Source organism: Terrapene carolina, unplaced genomic scaffold (genome assembly GCF_002925995.2).
Source record: "Terrapene carolina triunguis isolate 2854851 unplaced genomic scaffold, T_m_triunguis-2.0 Scaffold95, whole genome shotgun sequence".
NCBI lineage: Eukaryota > Metazoa > Chordata > Testudines > Emydidae > Terrapene > Terrapene triunguis.
In genome coordinates, this window is record NW_020664446.1 from 43,215,109 (window position 1) to 43,237,665 (window position 22,557).

At 43.0% G+C, this 22,557-nt stretch overlaps 1 protein-coding gene across 1 annotated transcript in view; it reads right to left on the bottom strand.

Annotated features, from left to right (window-relative positions):
- Positions 1 to 22,557, bottom strand: part of LOC112105373 (collagen alpha-1(XIII) chain) — a 131,889-nt gene that overhangs the window by 31,461 nt on the left and 77,871 nt on the right. The window contains exons 8-16 of the mRNA XM_029911384.1: positions 18,696 to 18,731; positions 17,085 to 17,111; positions 15,880 to 15,906; positions 13,600 to 13,626; positions 13,465 to 13,491; positions 12,289 to 12,315; positions 9,610 to 9,666; positions 1,800 to 1,916; positions 1,334 to 1,375 (exon numbers count right to left, since the gene is read on the bottom strand). Coding sequence (XP_029767244.1) covers positions 1,334 to 1,375; positions 1,800 to 1,916; positions 9,610 to 9,666; positions 12,289 to 12,315; positions 13,465 to 13,491; positions 13,600 to 13,626; positions 15,880 to 15,906; positions 17,085 to 17,111; positions 18,696 to 18,731 — 387 coding nt within the window. The remainder of the gene's footprint in view (positions 1 to 1,333; positions 1,376 to 1,799; positions 1,917 to 9,609; positions 9,667 to 12,288; positions 12,316 to 13,464; positions 13,492 to 13,599; positions 13,627 to 15,879; positions 15,907 to 17,084; positions 17,112 to 18,695; positions 18,732 to 22,557) is intronic.

Below are 22,557 nucleotides of genomic sequence, written 5' to 3' on the forward strand. Positions count from 1 at the left end.
AATATTAATATCTAAAATTTCCATATGGCAGCTGCCCTTGTGATGTAAATGGTCCAAATGAGAAAGATGGAACAGATACCCCACATGTGTTCTACGGCCTGAATTTACAGTATTTTTGCCTGTTTATGGCCGTTTAGATGGCTACTTCGGGTTAAAAGATCAAAAGTGGGGATTTTCCAAGTCTTGAGTCTTCTGCCTGTAGATAACATGCACAAAGAGGCTTCTCTTTCCTCTGTTGACTGCATGTCCCTTTTCTGCAAGCAGGTTTGAAACAGCTATTATAAAAATTTGGGAATGAAAGTATCTTTATTTCCTAAGTACTAGGTGTCTGGCACGCCAGCATGCCATGCTCCTCATTGTTAGACACAGGAATTGAGTAGTTGTTTCGTGTGCTACTAAGGAAATAGCAGGTGATAGGCTGTACGTCTTCAACCATTACTGAGGCTTTCTGTATCTTGTTGCATGTGAACAGCACTAACCACAAGTTAGGCATCAGCACAAGCAAGCCCTAATTTTGCTGTTCTTGTCCTGGTAATTTTTTATCACAGATCCTTATGACCTTTCTCCATTCCTCCATCCCTAACTTATTATAATCAGCATCTCTTCTCAATTACTCAATCCCTAGACATTGTTATCATTCTAGGCTACATAAAAATGTATTAACACAGAGGTGAAGTGAGGGGCTCACAGGGTAATGATCTGAAGAGCCTTTCACATATAGGTTACTAGTTCCAACCCATCTTAGATTGGCAAAGACCAAAATTCATGCCTAACTAATGGTTGTTTGGTGGCCTATATGAAATGACTTGGTGGTTTCACTCAGTTCCTAGTGGACAGATGTCAGCAGTTGTAAAACCTCATAACTGGTATTTTCTTTGGCAGAGAGACCAAGGACTGAAAGTCTATGGAGACTAAATTACCTGTCACCCCCAGGAGAGTCCATGTCAGGTTTGAGGCTCATTGATGGGTGGGTCAGTTTGGGAAAAGCTAGCACTGGCAATAGCCATGCTGTATATATTCTTTTCTGGACAGAAGACTTCAATGTGAAGTGCTTCCAATCATGTTTATCATGGAAAAATATGCTAAGATGCCTCTCCACAGTCCCTGAGCAAGGAACTTGGGTGCACCCTGAGAGCAGAGCCAGCATAGGTGACCCCCGGTGAATGAAACAGACAGCAATGGAGACATTAAGTGCAGCCGCCCAGTTTGCTGAACACTTGGTTCAGCCCTGCAGGCATGTTCCCCGTCCTCAGGCATTAAGGAGCTGGCTGCATTCATGCAATGAATGCTGCATGCAGAAGAGAGAGGAGTGAGGCAGCTCTACTGTACCTACCTTTCCATCCTTGCCTGCCTTTCCAGGCTCTCCTGCTTTGCCCTGTTGTGAGAGGGAAAGGAACATTAGTGACAGTATTTTCACCTTCCAAGGCGGCTAGCTGTCAGCCTGGGAATAGAACAAGGAGCAGAACATCAAAGAGATTTCAAGGGCTTTTTTTAGTCTGGTTTCTGCTGAGAGCAGGCTAATTACAGCCGGAGTGTTACTTCCTCCCCGTGGCATAGGCTGGAGAGGAGGAAATGGCACTGGTGTCACCGTCTCACACATGTGTGTGCAGATAGGGATAGCTGGAGGCATAGAACTCCTCCCTCCCTGCCTGGGAACTCTTTCCTCCAGCCTTGCCCTGGGAAATGGCTTTTGGTCAGTGCACCCAGCTCAGAGGAGACAATAAAAGGCAAAGGAAATTGCATGCATGTCAGGGGAGAGGAAGGATAAATGCTGCTTGTTTGGTTTCTTTTAAACTTACAGGTGGCCCAACTGGGCCAGGTTGTCCTGGATTTCCTGCTGATCCAGATGGTCCAGTTGGCCCTGGTGGACCAGGTGGCCCTGGCGGACCTTGAATCCCCGCCTGTCCTTGTTCACCCTGAGGTTCATTAAAACAAGGATTACCATCAGGCAGGGTTAACTCATAGCCCAGCATCCAGAGTGTGTGACATACAGCAGCTCAGCCAGAGCAAATGAAAGAGAGAGAAGCCAAGCAAGTTACAGTTAGCGGCAGGAGAGGTTTCCAAAACTCAGGCAAAGGTCCCCTTTTGATGGTCTTTCTGGGTGGATGATGGGAGCCATTTCCCTGTAGTTTGCAACTACATTTTAAAGCTCCTAGTCAGAGCTCACTTAGGCTAGGTCTACACTACAGCGAACTTCCGACCTAAGATACGCAACTTCAGCTACGTGAATACCGTAGCTGAAGTTGCGTATTTTAAGTCGGCTTACCTGGCGGTGAGGACGCGGGAAAGTCGACCGCTGCCGCGCTGCCGCCGACTCCGCTACCGCCTCTTGTCGAGGTGGAGTTCCGGAGTCGACGGTAGAGCCATCAGGGATCGATTTTACCGCGTCCTCACGAGACGCGGTAAGTCGATCCCCGATAAACCGATTGCTACCCGCCGGATCGGCGGGTAGTGAAGACGTAGCCTTAGAGGAAATGTGAAAACTGGATCAGATACTAAAATAGTGCCAGGAGCAACCCAAATACAAAGTAAACTGGGTTTTTAAGTTTAAAAAAGTGTGATTCATTTTATATAATAATATTGAGAATCCCCCAAGAATCTTTGAGCGCTTTCCATGTGAGGATCTTAAAGCACTGTACAGTCAGTGATCACTGAAACCTCACAGTGCCTTCTGAAATAGGGGACTACTCTCATTCCCATTTTAGAGAAATCAAGCCAGGGTCACTCTGTCACTTACTGGCAGAGCCATGAGTCCTCAGTGTAATTTTTCCTCATACTCTAACCATTAGACAACACTCTCTCAGTTTTGGCATGTGTCTGCTCTTTCTTAATTTCTTTTAATTTGGAGCCTGCCAGAAACAGGAAGACCTAGGATTCTCATGAGAAAGCCTATTCTTGTGAGCCTTAAAATCCATTTGATTTGGATAAGGTGCACAAAAGCATCCAAACTTTTGGGTGCTTATCTGAACTAAGCCTTTTGTAGCTGGCCCATCACATGCCACCTCAACAGCCAGTGTCTTGGATTCCCCAACATTCTAAAGCATTCATGCATGGCTTTTGCCTCTGTTGTCCCAGGGTGGGGGAATCAAGAGTCATAACTGGCTGGTGGTGAGAAGGTAATGATTTAGAAGGATCCCATTTAAATACCAGACCGCTGATCTATAAATGATTAATCCAGTAAATTCCTAGGGGACCATGACACTCAAGTTAAGCTCCCTGCTTTCTCATTTTTTATCATTCCCTCTCCTTTGACACAGTATCACAAAGTCCTAATATCAGTGTCAGGATTTAAGTTCAACAAGCTTCTCTTTGTGATCTCACTGGAAGGCCTGAAATACAACATAGTAATTTATTCAAAATGAATATATGGGTTTGGGGCTATATCACAGGAGATAAAGAGCATTGTCTCCGCTGAACTTGTACTGCGCAGAAGATGAAGTTGTTGGATACAATGTGGTTCCACTCACATGCAGTCATTATCCACATGTGTGTACAATGCATGTAATACATATCCCATGCACGTAGTACCAATCCTACATCTATGCTATAGGTATGTGTTCTTGTAAGTCAGTTATGTGATCCCTCTTCCTACCTTCAGTGTCCTTAAGTTTATAAGCTAACAACAAGCATTACATAAAAATAGGCTTGTTCAAGGTGCCCAAGGAATGGCCACAGCTATTACTTCATTAGCCATAGTGAATTCCCCTAGAACTAGTAAGGAACAACACTGACCAGCAGAAAAGGACTGCTTTATAATAATGGAGACGCTAACACTGTAATGGGTGAGGATTTAACCTGAATGAAGGGGGGGTTGGTAGCTGGTGGCAAGTCAGTATAAGGACACTACCATTAGAGGGCACCAGTCACATTAGCAGCAGACCTGGTCGAAAAATTTTCGACAAAACGGTTTCATTGGAAAATGCAGTTTAATCGAAATCCACAAAATGTTTTTTTCAACAAGTTTTTTTGATGGGAAGAAGGCAAAACAAATTGTTTTGAATTTCATTTTGTTTTGATAATGTCAAAACATTTTGTTTTAACTTTATCATTTTGATCCATTTTCTGTTGATTTTTTATATTAAATATGGTATATTCTATTTATATATTATAGTTAATATTTTATATAATATAAAAGTTGAAACTATATGAATCAAAATGAGAAAGTTGAAATGAAACATTTCAAGCCCCTTAGTGACCCGGCCTCCCCTCTGTAATATCCCTCCGTATCCAATCAGAATAGCTGGTAGTTCACCCTGCCCACACTATGGCCTAGGGAAAAAGAGCTTTATCTTTCCCCCTTTCTTTTAAGCAGTTTCCTAGTACATCCTGGGGTCTTTCCATAGAGATACATGAGCCTCCTTGAGCTGAATGTATATTCTATAGCCAGTGTCATTAAAGGACTATCAGCCATACACCTTTACATATTTTTTTTTTTGAGTGAATCTGGTTCCGATAAAAACATGAGGCAAATAGCCTTGGATAGAGTTGGGCAGAGGCACACTACAAAATTCCCAGAGACCTTCTTGCTATTGCCTCTCATTCCTGACTTATACTGCTAGCCCTGGCACACATCTCCTGAGCACACCCCTACTCACTGTTCCAAACATGGATGAGACTACATTTATTTTCACTTCTGACCCGACAAGGATCTGAAGTTAAGCCAGGCGGATGGGGAATACATTAACCCTGCTGAGCTATCAAGGCTTTGGATTTGGCATAGTTTTTAAAAAACACATTTTAAAAACCTTATGAATATGAAAACAAACTATTAGTTGCATACTAAGGTGATAAAGTTCACCTCTTTGTGTTTTAGCCCTCGCTGGTACTTTCAGTTGCTAACCCTATGTCTTACTGAGACAAGGGGGAATCCTATTTGCCTGCTCCGTCTCCCACTACTCAGACTGTCCATAACTGGAATGGGCCCTCTGTTGGATGTGGCTATCCACTTCTTGTAATGACCGGGGCACAGAAGGTGCTAATGTGTGTATATATGTTAAACCCAGTTGCCTTGATGGAAATTCACGCTGGCAGCTGGCAAGCTTTCAGAAAGATACAGGCAACCTTCTTTGGTGGGATGCCTGAGCAAAGCATATGCCGTCACTGCAGTGTCCTTGCTTTTTTGCAGGGGACTTTGTTTAAGCAAGTGCTCCATATAGACAGACTCCTAGACACATAAAGCTTAGTTACTACATAATTATATTCTTATTAGTACTTTCAGCCTGGAAAGACCCTTTAGGATTTAACTGGAATGTAACTGAGTAGATAGAGTAAGTTGGAGATCAGATATCATACTTATCAGATGTCATTTAATATTTTTAGCCATTAATTGGTGCTATTTTTCAGTTTTGTTAAACACCAATTAGTTGCCTAGATATTCCTTGTGGATTCAATGTTCTCTTCTCCCTCTAACAGGGCTTGCAGCTAACCGCTGCTCCCCCCACAACAAATTCTCTGTTATAACACTCTTGTTGGTATAGTGTAAAGCAGCAGCAGTTTTTCTTCCAACTACTGGTGGTCATATTTGTTTTACAGCTTCAGCTCTTTCTAGCATTCCAAATGTTTGGCTCCCAGGGTTCATATGACTTACTATTCTGCTGTGGGGAGGCAGGATTTGTCAGAGGGGGCTTACATTTTCTGCTGCTTACAGAGTGAATTTCACAGAAGCTAAATGAATCATATACTTCAAATTCACACTTTTTTTTGTAATGCTTATGAGATTTACAGTCCCGGAGAATGAAGCCAGGTATAGAATGGAGTGCAGCAGTGCAAGCTTCCCTACCTGGCCCAGGAAATGAACTTTGGTTTAAAAAATCTTTCTATCTTTGCTTCTCTTTTGAGACTACCAGCTAGGGGGACAACCAATGCCAGCTGTGGTGGTTTGTGTGATGTAAACACCTGTCCAGTAGAAACTGGGCTGACACCACCAGTTCATTTCACATGGCTGAAAAAACACCAGATGATTACTCTAGGTAAACGGTAAACTGTACTGGGCATAGACCAGTAGCCTGGAAATGAAAGGCTGTATAGGGAATACCCATCCCTTGAGACATCCTGCTTTCTATATCTCATACACAGTGAAAACTGTTTGAAGTGACTGTGCAAAGGAATGACAAAAATCAGCTGATAACATGAGGTGGCTCAGTATGTTTTAAAACAGGAGTTTGCCTAGTAAGCATGGCTTCTTGCACCAGTTTTACAGCACTTACTAAATTTCAAAAAGGGATCTCTGACCAGCCATTGATGTTGTTGCTGTGCATGCAGGAACTGGCTCCTTAAGGTAGCAGTTAGGCTTATCCATGACACTACCTCCTTTTTTACCGCATTTTTCTTTGAGTCATATGTTTCATATTTAATTTGTTTTATTTTAAAAATCTGGATTCACTATGTTTCTGTTTAGACACATTTTCCCACCAAATATATGCTCCATTCTAAAGAGAGCCCCCTGGCTCTGCCAAAGTCTTTTTGAAACCCCTTCTCAAAGGAAGGAAAGAAGCTAATTAATCTTATGATTCGGAATAGGCTTAAAACAGGCAAAGAGGAAAAAGTGGCTACCTGGAAAGTGCGTCTCTTTATGACCGGGGGTGGAGCCAGCCGCACTGAATTGAGGAGAGGCAACAGCTGAAGAAGAAGACCGAACCCGAAGGTCACAGGGCAAAGGTCACAAGGCAAAGGAGTCAGAAGGACATCAAGAGAGAGCAGCCAATGAAGAAAACGAAAAGATAGGGAAAAAGAAAGACTGTAATGAGAATAAACCACAGGTGAGAGATAGTTGTGAATGGCACAGGGAGGGATACTTGTCATCGGGTACCGCTTGGCAAACCTCTGAGCTCTTCTGTATTGTACTTTAAACACAGGAAGAAATACCTCTGTGCTGGGCCTTGCAAGGCCCTGGTTTTCCTTGAAGGGACTATAATTTTGCTACCCCCTTGGTCTTTCACACCCAACCATTCTATCAGTTCTTTCTTGCTTTCTATCTCGGCTCAGAAAGGAAACTTACCAGGAGATTTCTTGTGTCAGCTTCTGCTGCACTCCTCAGATAATATTTATTGTATCAAAACATAAATATTCTTCTCCCCAGCTCCCCAGAGTTCCCTTGGGACAGTGCTGTTTCTCTCAATTGGTCCTTATTAGATCTGGGGCACTTATTAAGACAGCAGTTTGCTCTATGTTTTTAAAGCTCCTCTTGTCACCTGAGCTCTTTGGCAATTGCGGCTCCATATTTCTGTGACCCTCATTACAAGAAATATATTTTTTCTCTGGACATCGTCATGTTACTAGATAAATCTGCAATGAATTCTCTACAAATTACAAAGACTGGTGACTATACAGTTACCCTCGCTACAGTTCACAGTTATCCCCTTTTCTTCCCTTACCCCAAGATTGTCCTCCATGTTCCTTTAAAAGCCCTAATAATCTTGCTATTTTCTTCCTCGTTAGACCTGCTCCTTCAAGCTATTGTGGGATTCCACCATTTAACTGGTTGGAGGGGTCAATGCACAACAGTGAAGGAGTCCCTCCCAAGCAGAGACAAAGTTCATCACCTATTCATCAACCTCACATTTCCTGCCAGGGACAGCAGTGAGAGAATGAGACCAGTTTGTGAACTTATACCCTTTTATAGCAAAGCAGAATTCTATTAGGAGCCATCTCACTTGTTCAAGATCCTTCATTTTCTTTTGCTTCACAAAGACACTCCGTATCATCATGACCCAACTTGCAAGTGAATTGAGATGTCCCCTGATCACCAGAGGGGATGAACTTTTGCCTCACAATATGCTGAGCCTGCACTTTGTGTCTCCTTGTTTAACAGTAACAATGGCTTGTGATCCGTTTTGGACAAGAATCCTCTCTACATCACAAAGCTGATCCTCACAAATCAAAACCATGTACTAAAGTTCTGGGTCTTCTGTTCACCCTTCTACTGTATCTAATTTTCACTTCCAAACATGCTCCTGTCTGCCTGTGCACTCAGGAAGCTGCTTTGAACCACAGCACACGGGTGTTGACAGCACTGATTCAAACACCAGGAATGCTCATATTAGGCCTGATTCTCTTTCCCATTTACCTAACTCCATTGAAGTCACTCTTGATTTATAGCAGTGTAAGTGAGGGGAGCAGCAAGTCCTCCATGTGTGCACACACAGTACTCCTCTCTGTGGGTTTTCCCTGTCTGAACTGTGAACTCGAGACTGAGAGGTGTTGCCCGCAGGTCTCCCACGACAGTGATGATGTGCATCTAAGCAGCACGCTCTGCTCCCCCTAAACATGGGTGTTTGTGTTTTACTGAAAGCTCAGACCCAGTCTTGTTGCAAAGTGAAATGTCATCACAATATTGCAGCCTTACAGTCCTGCCCACTGGGCAGTTTATATAAACAGTAAATACATACTTGAGGTAAACCAGTGGCGAGAGCCTCTGACTCAGAGGACCACAATTAAAAGCAGATTTACAGACCACATTAGGGCGCACTGAACCTCAGAAGAATTAAATATGATAATTTCAGCTTTTGAGGTGAAGCTATATGATCAACTGAGCCTTTGAAAACTTGCAGTACCCGTGCAGTCAGCATACGTGGCATCTGTAAGGGAGTAAGCAGCCATGTTTTCAGTGCCAGGGCTCTGGAGACCAGTCAGTCTCTCAGAGGCAGTCTGCACTGATGGACTTTTTAATGTTATCCTGTCCCCTAATCTAACACAAGAAAGCATAAGCTATCAAGAAGTACAAAATGGCCCTAGAAAATTGACCAGGCCACTTTTGATAGGAGCAGGTTCTCCTCTGCCAAAAAGCAAACCTTTGTGAAGAGTGGGGTGAAGAACAGAGAAAGGAAGGGCTGAAGTGGGATGGGTGGGATTTTGACCAGAGCTCTCATGGTACTAATTAGGTTGTTCAGCGCCATGTGTGCATTGTGTGGAATATGGCCAACACCACTCAACATGATGCTGTATCACAATGGCTGGAAAATACAGAGATATTCTAGAATTTTCTTCAGCTTGGTTTGATGAATGGATATTTCCTTTGGGGCATTATCAGGACAACGTCAGGGAGCAAGGTAATATAAGAGACCAGCCTGGTGGTTCAGTGGAGCATTCTGGATTGGTTGCCTGTGTAGTGGGGGCTGGAAAAACTGTTACCTTTCAGGTGGGCAAAGGAGCCATTTAGCATCTCCTTGTAGTAACTCAAGTGAATGATCTGGGAGTCACCAAGATGGGATTTGTGTGTGTGTGTGGGGGAACACCGTTGTATCTCATGTAACTCTATTGACTCGAAGAAGTAGTGGCTGAAATGTGCTGGCTGGAAGGAAGGGAGTGGGAGGGGCTATTCAAAATGGGTAAGGAAAAAAACAGCATGGAAACTCAGGAGCCTATTTAGTTTCCCTTCTTCAAAACTGACCATAGGTGAGAAGGGACCTGGCTATGAATTTAAGTACATAGAGAGCAAGCATATGAGGTGTGGGTAAGAAATGTATTTCAAGCCTCTTTCTTCTGTCCCCAGATTTGCATCCCCAAAGTCCCAATGGCAAGTTCTTTTCAACACAGAGCATGCAATATTGTATCCACATCCTTGTTTCTTTTGCATCAGAACTGGGTCCAGTTAGACCATTACCCACAAACCTTTAGTGTAAGGATCTGATTAGAGCGCAGGGCTGCAAGTGTTGTACTTAGGTATTCCTAGGGGATAGTGAAGACACAGTGACACAGAACTGGGTCAGTTAGATACACCACATCATCAAGAGAAAAAAGAACTTTACTGGCCTGACTATTCTGAGACCAGGTTCCATTCCCAGCCCTAGACTGGCCATTGTGATTTTGTAACATGCTCTGATGACCCAGTCTGTCTTTAAGGATTATACCGTGTAACCTCCTAGTATGGTCTCTTTACCCACGGGAATGTATGTCCTGTTTGCTCATAGGTTACACAATAGACTGATGGTTTAAAAAATGGGCCAAGGCAGGTTAAGAGGGAGCCCTGACTTTAAATTCCCTCTCTTTAAAAAAACCAAAAACCTGTCCCTGTTGTTATCATATTTCTAATTCATTGTCCTGCCCATGGCATCTGATGATGGTAACTGCTGCTTGTGTGAACCAGACAAATTCTAAGTTAGCCAAAAAAGTGCATAAAACTATTTAAAAGGGGACTTTTCTTAATGTTCATTTCCCTTTTTTTTTCTTATAATGAGGAAGGGAGGGATATCTGTGCATAGGGTGGTCCACATCTACTATTCCCTTCCCCCTAGAGCCCTCTGGCTCACAGGTATATTCAACACAGGAAACTGGTCTGAGGGCAGTTGTCACACACACGTCAGAAGCTCTGACTCAGACAGGTTAAGCACTTCCATACCACTTTTTAAAAGATTGGATTTGGTGCTCCTATAGTCCTGGATAGAGCCAAGCAGGGCACAGGCAGGCTTCCCTTGCCTAGCTTCGCCAGTGTGTGTCATAACTCTAACCTGTAGCACCTCCTGTGTTACAGTCCTGGGCCTTTTTTAAGTGGAGACTGCCAACTATTGATTGGGTAGTGGTGGAATTTAAATGTGGACCAACATCCAGCAATGACTATGAACTGAGACCACTTGTGACCTCAGTCAGGTATAAACTGAGGTTATTCCTCTTAATTTGTAATCAATTTCTCCATTTCCTAATTGTGTTGAGTCCCTGCCCCCGCTTTTCACTTTGAACAATGTGGACAGTCTGGAGCCAAGGGCTGTAATGGAACCCAGGACACTGCTTAAGTGAACATTGTTGTTACCTTTTTTTTTTTAACATAACAATCTAGTGAGATGGCTTGTCTAAATAAACACAGCTGACCTTCTATTATTGTATCGGGGCCGGAACACACGACCACCCTCCTCCCCCCAACACCCAGATGCCACTGACAGGTTTGCTTTCTACATGCAGTCTTCATACCAGAGTCTTGGACCACCCCTAACCCCACTTCTCTCTGGGCCCAGGGCCAGCACCCGATCTAATTGTCCAGAGACTTTTGAAAAAATAAATAGAAAGCTTTTAAGCCTGTCTCCCTGTGCAAAGTGGTTACAAGTTTCAATCCTCTCATATGATGTCCTTCCAGTGCATTTCCAATGGCTTTTCAGAGCTAGAGTTGTTTTTAGTTTTGTTTATGCCTGGTTAAATTCTATCCCTATAATCCCCTAAACCCCATGATATACTCCCGTCTCTCTTGAAAGGGCAGGATGGGGAAGCAAGTGGGGCTACTTCCTGGGCTTAATAAGATTATTACCAAAATAAATAAGTGTCCCTCCCCTTTTCCAAGCAGTGATGTGCAAAAAGCCAGGCGGCATCTACAAGATTACAGGGAATTCACTGGGAACTATGACAGAACTGGATGTCTAACTCTAAATGTAGACCATAGGCATTATTTACTGGGTAAAGAATTTCTACCCCGCCTCCCTCAAAAAACTTCCCGCCCCTCAGTGAATACATGGACTTTAAGTGTTCTAACTATAAATACATAGGCTTTCCAGGCACACGGCCAGTTTTACCCATTGCCTTTCACTGATTTGCTCTTGAAGCCTACATTTCTGCAGCCCTTTATGGACCAGATTGTGCCCTCTGGATCTGCACATGGAGGGGGCACCCATGGAAGTTTCACCCAACTTTAGCTCAGCCAACTCTGCAGCATCATCCCTCCCTTCGGGCTCTATAGAAGGCTCTCCACATGGTCCAGGGCCTGTGCTGGAAGAGGAGAGGGTAGAGAACAAAGGGGCTGGGAAGGGAGAAGTGGCCAGGACAGTGCAGAATCAGGGCAGGAGATGCCCATTGTGCCCTGACTTGGCCTTATGCAAATTAGGTGAAAAAGATAACAGAGCTCTTAGCTATATGACATTTCCCTGAGGCCCCCCAGACGTCCTAGCCATGCTGCCAGCAAGGGCACTTACTAGGGTCCAGAGATGGTATGGAGGCACAAAGCCTCTGAATGACCCTGGGGGATTCCTACAGATCCCTAGGGATCCACCAGGTTTAGGGGTGCAGCCCACATCCTTTTCCTCATGAGGCAAAGCCTCCTGACAGGGTGATGTTGGGGGGGTTCTCCATGAGGGGATGGTATGGGTATATATCTGGAGGGCTGTCCTAGTTTAAAGGAATGAAATAAAGTTGTAAATCCCTCCTAGAAAATTCTTCCAACAACACGTCAGTCAGTAAAATGGCACTTGTGGGACACATATGATGGACCTCATTAATGAAATATCCTACATTCCCATATAAAAGTCATTCAAATAAACTAGGATTAATGTGCAGCAAGCCATGGGACAGCTAATAACAAATACTGCTTACCCTGTGTGGGTAGTCTCCACACTGGCCCTGTGAATGGAGGGGATTAAAAGAAAATAGTTTAAATTGTGAATGCAGTGAACTAAAGTAGGCATATGGGGTCAGAGCCACAGCAGATAGAAATCAGCATGGCTACACTACAGCTATGCCAATTTATACCAACTGAGCATCCAGTGTATTATCCACTACCCCTTTTCTCCCCAGTGTCATCATTTGTCTTTTGGCCAGAGATCCACAGAAAGCAATGGACAGACAGACACTCTCTCTCTCTCTCTCTCTCACTCTCTCTCATTTTGAAATGTACCCAAAATACCATTTTATAGGATTTCCCAGCATATAACCCATCAGATTTTCATTGTGGCTGCTGGGTCTTCACAGTTGGGATAAGATTTAAAAAAAATAGGATCCTAAATTCATATTTAGGCACCTAAATAAATGGTGATTTTCAAAACTCTTGAGCCAACATCACTCAGCATTTTTGAAAATCAGACCTCTTATTTAGAGGCCTACATATGGATTTAGGAGACATGCTTTTGACTTCTAGTTTTGGAAACACTGTATTTTGTTATTAGTGTCAGGGACTTTTTCTTAAAACAATTTAGGAAAAAATAAACAAAACCTCATCAAAGCACCTAGGTCTCATGTTGCTCTTTATCCATTGCTGCTTTTAACTCTCCTTCATGCTTTAAAATGCTTCTGTTCTGATTACAATGTGACCATGTGGAAAACATTTTAGCCTCAGTTAAAATTATGAGTATGGTCAAAAAAGGCACTTTGGTACAGCTCACATTGGTACATTTGGTATAGCTCTATTCTGAGTCAGAGCTGCATAATTTAGTGAAGAAAAGAAGTTTTTACTGTAAACTCTTTAGCTATAGAAGAGCAGGCTGTATTCCATTCAGCCTCAGGCATTATCAACAGCATTTCTAGAGGAGTTCTCAGTCCATAATCTTTGGCATTGGTCATGACAGGAGTTGATGTATGAAGCAGGGGGAACACAGCTTGATTTTCAGATGTCCACAGGATGAGCCCACAACTAGAAAAATCTTGTCTGTTTTGTGAACTGACCTAATTTGCTCTGAAAGCCATAGCCGAAGGCTATGGAACACCAAGATGAATCACTCAATCATTTCCCTGCCTTTTAAATGTCATTATAAACCCAGCTCCCATTAAAATTACCTTTTCTCCTTTTTGTCCTGGAGGTCCCTGTGAAAGGAAAACAATTAAAAAATTAATTAAAGAGCACTGTGCCTATTAGGGGGAAAGTGCCAAAAGAAGGTAGATTTACAAGAAGGTGATAAGTTCAGCACTTACCGGCTGTCCCTTGGGACCAGCAACACCCTTTAAAAAAATTCATTGTTGTGAGTTATATATATGCTTATACATTCAATGACAGGAACATTAAACATCTCAGCATGTGGCGTGTACTCAGATGGAAAAGTGGCTTTTTAAAAAGTCTTTAGCCAAAAATTTCTATGGTAGATCTCAGTTCCCCTTGCAGTGTTTCTTACACTGGAGGAGCGAAGATGCACAAGTCCTGCAGCTTTACTGAATGGGGATGCCAACAGGAGAGTGAAAAATTAAGTAGTTATATGACAGCCACCCTCTTGGCTGACACACTGGGGACTGAAGCAGGGACCTCCAGAACCAAAAGCATGAGTTGATACTGGAGCAACTTATATTCTCTGTGGATCAGCACAGAGGGGCACCAGTAATACAGATGCACCGGAGGGTTACATATTTCATCTGCTCAAAGGATGCTCATCCTCAGCATCTGAGGCTCCCCAAATGAGCCCCCACTTATTTGATGGCCGCCATCTTGGCTGACATAGCAGGGATTGAACCAGGGGCCTCAGAACTAAAAGCATGTGCTGCTAAAACTCTCTAAGGAGGGGTTGTAACAATAGCCTCTGTGGCATGGCATGGCCCAGCAGGGGACCTCTAACACACGCTCACCAGCGGGTTCAGCTTCACCTATAGCTTTTCTTTTTTAAGGCCTAATTCTAGCTATGTGTTGGGCACCCTCATGTTCATTTCCATAGGAACTGAGGTTGGTTAGTGTCTCTCTGCAGTTGCTCGGCACCTTGCAGCTTCACTCCTGAATAAATTAAAAGCCAAAGTCTGTGCTTGAATTCCCTCATACAATTTTCATTTGCTTAATTGAGAATCACATGTGTGCCCTCAAAGGGCAGCATTTAGTCCTACAGAAGGATGGGCTCTAACTACAGAAGCCAATGGGAGCATCCTGTATAGGTCAGGCCCATTTTAACTCTCTATTTCCTCAATGTGATGTTTAGGAATACTCCGGAAGCATCCTTCATGACTGGATATAGATTTATTGATTCTAATGGATTATATTAAATACAAAATATTTAGCACCTTGAGCAGTCAGCTTCTGTCTGGCACAAACAATGATATGCCCTGTGCATGCAGTATATTAATGAAAGCTACTTGAACAGTAAGGGGACACAGAAAGCAATTAATTTGCAAAGTAGTGTTAAATCAGTAATTGCTGGCCTTTGTGTCAGGTCAAGCAGGAGCTTGGTAAGGCTCTGGCTTGCACTATTTTGACAGATTCTAGGGAGAAAAGGAAGGGAGAGATATAAGATTTTACTTTAGCTTCAAGTGGAGAGTAAGAGAGAACACCTGCATTGCTTTAGTTCTCTGTCTTGCATATCAACACATGGACTTTCCTTGAATAAGCACACATAGGCAGAATAGCAGTACAGTTAACAAAATGGATATTTTTTGGAAGAACAAAAACAGTAAAAACTGAGTAACCCAAAGTGTGTCCAGTTACCTATATGTAGCTGATATGGTTGCTGGCTGCAGGGATATTACTAATTGCTGGCTTTCCAAATTACTCATTTGAATAACCGTGTGAATAGTGAACTCCCTGAACCATGTGAAAATTAGAGCTGGCCAAAAAAAATCGAAATTTGAAATTTTGATGAAATGAAGGAAACTAACACAGATACATATTAGTTTTAAACATCTGTATCATTGTGATTTCACAGCTAAAGTTCTTCAGATATCTCAAAGTCACAAGGCCTTGTTTAGGACACCATAAAGTACATGCCAAGTTGGTAGCATTAAAATTAAGCCATTTTGGATTTATCAAGAAAAATCTGAAAACTCATCTTAATAAGTGACAAATGTGCTTTTTGTTGTAGTTCAGAAAACCCAAAATCTGCTAAATGGGTTTTTATGAAACTTTCCATAAACATTCACTTCTGAGATGAGTCCAACCATGAAACATTTCAGTTCCCAAAGTATTTTTAAAGAACATACTTAGTAACCGAACATAAGGCTTAATAATGGAAATGACATTCCCATGTATAACTATAGAGTTGCTATTGTGACATGATGATACAGGTACTCATCATGTAAAAATTATAGCTAAACCTCCCAGCTTCTGCTATCATGATTTTATTATATTAGCTAGAAAGTTAGTATGTTAGCAGGAATTTGGGTGGTTAGTATGCAGAGATTACTCATTTCATTTGAGTCAAACTCTAGTTAATGCCCCTGAGGAGAACCAATACAGCCCCAAACCAACCCACTACTCCCTGAAGATACACATGTAATTTTTACCATCTCCCCCTTCTGTCCAGGATGGCCCTGAAAAGGTAAAAGAGTGTGTGTTATCATTATAGAATCAGGCCTAAACACTGCATTTACACATCCCCTTGCTGTGGCTGGTCATTTCATTTTGCTTATTCTTGGTACCAAAGAAGACATAATGTTGTACCCATGTAGCCTCATAGCAAGTGGATCATCACTCCTGATCATTCAGGTGCAAAACACAGAAAATAAAGCTTTGCTGATGAATAGCATGGACATGTGGTGAGGTATTTAGACCCTCCCTAGAGGTTGACAAGAAGGGGTTAATGCTCGCCTTTCGACTAGAGGAAGGAGCACAGCTGTCTGCCCTGATTGCAGTGATGTGCAAGGTAGCAGTGCTCTGATTGATTAATTATCCCCAGCAGAGTATAAGAGGGATGCTTCTGCGAGCTACTGAGGGATGTTTCTGGCAATGAGATAGGATCCTTAGTATGTGGTTTGGTGCCAGGAGGAGCACTGGGTGGGGGATTGTGGTTTCTTTTTCTTTCTGAAACTTGGTTGCAGTGAGCTACAGTTTAGACTTTTCTTTTGGACATGCCTGAAACAACTCATGCCTTGTTTCTTGACTGTGGTTGGGAGAAACTCTGCAGTATCTGTGTTTCCCTTTTAAAGGGGCAGGACATTATTTACATTTGTTTGTCTGTTTTACAACAAAGCCCCCCCCCCAAAAGGGGCTTGAGTGCCACAAAGGTTTTCAGAATCCTTTGCTGTGCTGGCTGACCTGTTGCAATGTGGGGGAGGAATAAACCATAATGTTCAATTAATAGCTAGTCTAGGCTGCAGTGAGATGATATCTGAAGCTTAGGAAACTCATTCTATTTGTCTCTGTCTCTAGCTGTAACTGCTGGAGGTGGGAACTCAATTGCTCAGTTAAGTTTAAAGGGCAGCTTCAGGGATAAGTGCTAGTTCATAGGTGAAGCAATAGGGTAACCAGAAGAGCAACATCAGTAGGGCACCTTCCATGATTTACTGATGCTCTGAAGCCTCTCCAGGGGAATTTGGTGGTGGTGTTCTCCTGCCCACAATCTTTCATATGCAAATTGGCATGCACACACTTTGCAAAATAATTCTATACAAATTAATCTATTAACAGCCTGGCTCAGAGGACAGGGGAAGTACTAGACAAAGGGACATGAACAGGGAGAGAGAAGCTGTGAGGGAAATGTTTCACTTACTGGTTTGCCATCCAAACCAATCGGGCCCTGAAAGAAAAAAGAGAGCGCTGATGGGGAAACTAGTTCATTGGTGGTTTATGCATTTGCCCCACAAATCTGGGTGGGGACTCAGTAGGATACAGATGGATTACACAGGATATGGCAGAAAGAACAGTGGAGGAATGATGTGGCTGTGACTTTAAACAATGAATCACTTGAGACGCAGAACATAGGAGAAAGAAAGCAAATTGACTAACCCAGTGGAGTGCTGCTATGTGAGAGATTTCTTATCCTGGTCTCTCACTGGTGGGGTGTGCTGCACAGCCAATGTACCCATCGCTCAGTCCCATGGGGGAATTTCTTGTCTCAGTCACTAGTGGCCTCTGGCTAATTAAGGAACTATCTTAATGGGCTCTGAATGGCCCTTGCAGTTCTTCTTGGCTAGAAGGATGCTGGCTGTGATGCAAGGGCTGAAGTGTGAGGGGCTGTGTAGGAAAAATGGGGGGGTCCTCAGGACTCTGGCAGGATTACTGAGAAGTTGTGGAGAGGGGCAGAAGTGAGGGGAGAGGAAAGGATAAAATGGGAAGATGGGAGTCATGCACTAAAACACCTTTGAAGGTCTGGGCCCTGGTTTGTTTTTATTTTAACTTGATCTGGGCTTGTTTGCTCCCCTTATGCTTGGACATCAAAGTGTGGAGAGATCTGCTTCTCCTCAGTGCCTTGCTCCTACTAAAGTGAGGGTAGTTTGCAATTATTGGCCACCTTTCAGAGAGGCAGGGCAGAGAGTCCAGTGCTCAGTGAGCATAGAGACTGCAGATTCCTCGTTTTTTTGTTCCCCTCCCCCCGTCCAAGGCAATTGCCCGCAGATCTGTGATTATACACAGCAAATCCTTGAATAAAAACTACCAAGCCCTCAGGTGAACTGAGCAGGCTGGCAGAGGGGTGTGTGTGTGTGTGTGTGTGACAAAGGTAGTTCAGTTATCAGAATAAATTAACAGAAAATACATAATGAATACAGTTTTGGAACAGAATAGATGCTGTGGATGGTGCTGCAGGACCAACCTGCCAGCAAGTGTGGGCCTGAAATGGGAATTTCTTCATCTTCAGAATCTGTTTTTCACGTCATGGCCCACTCAGGTTATATCTGTAATTTACAGTGCTGCAAAAGAAATTCCAGACATGCTTTTACCCTCTTCCTCTCCTGTTGCCTGGGCTTTCAGCCTAGCAAAGTCAATAGCTGAGCCACGCTGCACAGAGCCGAATGAATCTCAGAGGCTCTTTGTTATTACAATATCACATTGGAGTTCATTAAGGATGGAATTTCACTTACCTGGGGTTTATTTTCTTTATTTTGGTTGTTTTGGGGTGTTTTTTACAGCACAGACCTGGCGTCAACCATGGTATTTTAACATTAGGGTTTTTAAAAAATTTAATTTCCTTTAGTGTTGTATCTTTGTTTTTTAAGGCATCATTAAAAAGAAAAGAAAATAGTAATGAAACAGAAAAAAACTTTTCAATTACATTATATTGGGTCCGTGGTTTTGGATGGAAATGCTGAAAGGCACTTAGCTTTAGTGACATGAGCTGGCAATATTATACACTTGTACCTCATAGATTAACAGTTCCACTTACCGGAAATCCAGGAAAACCTCTCGTTCCAGGCTGTCCCTGAGAAGAATAAAATGGAGACAGAGAGGTTTAAAGAAATCTGAGAGCAGTGCAACATGTCTTCCTAAAATTGCTCTGTAGGGCCTCAGGGTTTGTTATTTTCCCCAACCTGATCTCTGTGTAATATCACTGCAGTTCTCAGTATAGTCACCCAAGACTCAAGTGTGTTTTAAGAAAGCAGGCTACTGGGGAGCCAGGGGAAGTCTCCAATCGCAGCTTCGTTTTGTACGGAGCCAGGACAGTGTTGGAGATGGTCCAATTTGGACTCCGAGTACTTTGTCTGAAGTTTCTAAAGTAATTAAATGGGCGTTCCTAGCTGACACGCTGGCCTTCTGGAGCATTTTCCAGCTCCTAAGCTCTCTTTATGGAAATTCCTTGCATAGCCACATGCATGGCCATAAAATGAGGTCTTTAATACTGAGTGATGTGTAGTGCAATGTGCAAACCCTTGCAGCTCACCAAGTCTATATCATCAAGACAAACTCTATGCTATTGCCCCAGTTCATTAATTTTACTCACAAAGAAAATTTTGTAGCAGAGATTCTGAAAAATAAAAAGGGATTGTATGTAAAGTGAATGGGTGATGTAAACAAGCCCCTTCCCCTCTCTTCTTTTCCAATAAGTCAGTTTCTGATTGTCAATGCAAGATCTGAATCAAACAAAATGCAGCAAGTATTGGCAGATCACACAATGGAGTGACTGTCAGACTACTTGTCATAGATTCAACCACATGCAGACAATTAGAGGGTGAAAGCCCCATGGCTGCTAGTTTGCAAAACACTAAGTGCCAGAGCACAGATATCCTATAAGTCCTGTTTATTTAAGGGTAGCTGAATCCTGATTTAGCTAGCGATGTGTGAGCCATCTTGGAAAGAATAACAACAAATTTCAGTCCGATCCTGAAATTAAGCCGTTCAGATTAAAATAGTTGAATGAAGTAAATTCTGTGCCTCTCTCTTCTTCTCTGACCCCTGAAATCCATTTTGCAATTTCAATAGGTCTAGTTCTCTCTGCTGGGCTAACTATTCTCTTCAGACCTTGTGCATTCTGGGACTTTCCAGCTGGGTGAGGTGGGGAAGGGAAATACCTTCTAGGGCACTTTTAACCTAGGGAAGTCGATAAGCATATAAGATTTGAATGAAACAACGGCTGGGACTGAACATAGATTATGACCAGAACTTTGATCCTCACAGTGGAGTATCAGTGAAGGTTCAGGGCTGTTTAGCAGTTGAGGTGAATGACTTGGGAGCCGGATGCATATTCAGAACGAGAGAGAAGAAGTTGGGAGGTCAGGTGCAGGATCTGGCTGGGTTGGGAGAAAAAGGGGGTGCAGGGAGCAGTGGATAAGGAACCGTTCATGATTTTGGTGGGGCTCTTCGGAAATTGTGAGCCTGAGTCCTTTTTGAATTCCTCCATCACTGTAGTTAACAGTCCTATGCAGTAGCAAGGGATTAGCTCACTAGACAGTGTGCAGCATTGTGGAATTAAGCCCAATAGACTATAGAAGCAAGGAATAGTCAGAGCACATCAATGCCCAGCCTTGCCTCTTCCCTCCTTTGGCTCCCCCGACATGTGCTGGGGACTGGGAAAAGGGCCAGATTAGAGCCCCTTTGGCAGTAGAAGGAGCCTTTACCTCGGGGTATTCCACAGAGAATATTTCCACCCCTTTACAGCCCCTTACGCCTCTGGAGTGACATAATGGGACCTTGGCAAAAATGTAGAGTTGGGCCCAAAATCTTTTTTGCAGAGCTCTAGAGAACTACAGCTACTATAAAATGGCTCAAATTGCACCAAACAGTAATGTTGTTATTCAGAATGCTAGCATGACTGAATCATTCACATGGTTTTTTTAAAGCTTTACTAAGTTGAATTTGGTCATAGTTGCTTTGCAGGATACATATAAAACCACCTGGATCCGTTGGCTTGTGACCAGAGGAGAAGATACGCTATAAATTTAAGGATCTGCCCAATGCTGATTTCCAAAAGGGTGAGAACTGAGAGGATCTCATTAATAAATCATTATTTTTTGGACTACTCCCATAGACAAGAAGTGCTAAGAAAAGAATCAAGGAGGAAACCCGGAAATGGTGCAATTTGGCCTCTGCTACCTTTCTTGTAAACTATAAACTGCTTCCTTTTACTCCTTGGCTAAAGTCTGATGTGTACAATAACAGGCCAAAGCAAAAGTTGACCAACTAAAGATTCCAAGAAACATTTTTTCCTTCTCTTGTTCAAATGTTGTTCATAGCAAGTATATAGTCCTGGGAATTGCCAAATCATAGAGATTGTCTGTTTCTGCCACTGTCAGCACAATGCTTCTTTCTGGCCAGAATGCCTGAAGAGAAGTTAAGCGGCAGAAAACTCTGGAAGTGAAAACTTGAACCTTCTCTTTCCTCTAAAAGAAAATCTGGAAACTATTTGTCATCCCACCTCTTTCCAAAGTGGCCCCAACCTCCAGCATTTGCTTATTTATCTTGGGCATTAGGTAATCTTTATACTTATCACCAACTCTTCATGAAATTAAATCATCTTTTCAACAGACTTTGGGGGTGGAAGAAGTGAATTTTGCCAGTACGGGCTTGTGAAGTTCTGGGGTACAATCCAAACCAGTAAGGGGCTGTGTCTCATAGACTCATAGACTTTAAGGTTAGAAGGGACCATCATGATCTTCTAGTCTGACCTCCTGCACATTGCAGACCACAGAACCTCACTCACCCACTCCTGTAATAGACCCATAACTTCTGCCTGAGTTACTGAAGTCCTCAAATCATGATTTAAAGACTTCGAGTTACAGAGAATTCACCATTTACACTAGTTTAAACCTGCAAGTGACCCACGCCCCATGCTACAGAGTAAGGCGAAAAACCTCCAGCATCTCTGCCAATCTGACCCAGGGGAAAATTCCTTCCCAACCACAAATATGGCAATCAGACCCTGAGCATGTGGGCAAGACCCACCAAGCAGATACCTGGGAAAGAATTCTCTGTAGTAACTCAGAGCCCTCCCCATTTAGTGTCCAGTCTCTGGCCATTGGGGATTTTTGCTAATGCCAGTTGCTGATGGGCTACATGCCATTGTAGGCAGTCCCATCATACCACCCCCTCCATAAATGTATCAAGCTCAGTCTTGAAGCCAGTTAGGTTTTTTGCCCCCCCCCCAGCTCCCCTTAGAAAGCTGTTCCAGAACTTCACTCCTCTGATGTTTAGAAACCTTCACCTAATTTCAAGCCTAAACTTGTTGATGGCCAGTTTATATCCATTTGTTTTTGTGCCCACATAGGTGCTTAACTTAAATAACTCCTCTCCCTCCCTGGTATTAATCCCTTTGATGTATTTATACAGAGCAATCATGTCTCCCCTCAGCCTTCTTTTGGTTAGGCTAAACAAGCCAAGCTCTTTGAGTCTCTTCTCATAAGACAGGTTTTCCATTCCTTGGATCGTCCTAGTAGCCCTTTTCTGCACCTGTTCCAGTTTGAATTAATCTTTCTTAAACATGGGAGACCAGGATTGCACACAGTATTCCAGATGAGATCTCACCAGTGCCTTATATAATGGTATTAACACTTCCCTGTCTCTACTGGAAATACCTCACCCAATGCATCCTAGGACTGCATTAGCCTTTTTCACGGCCACATCACACTGACAGCTCATAGTCATTCTGTGATCAGGCAATACACCCAGGTCTTTCTCCTCCTCTGTCTCCTCCAACTGATAAGTCCCCAGCTTATAGCAAAATTCTTGTTGTTAGTCTCTAAATGCATGACTTTGCACTATTAAATTCCATTCCATTTCTATTACTCGAGTTTAAAAGGTCATCCAGATCTTCT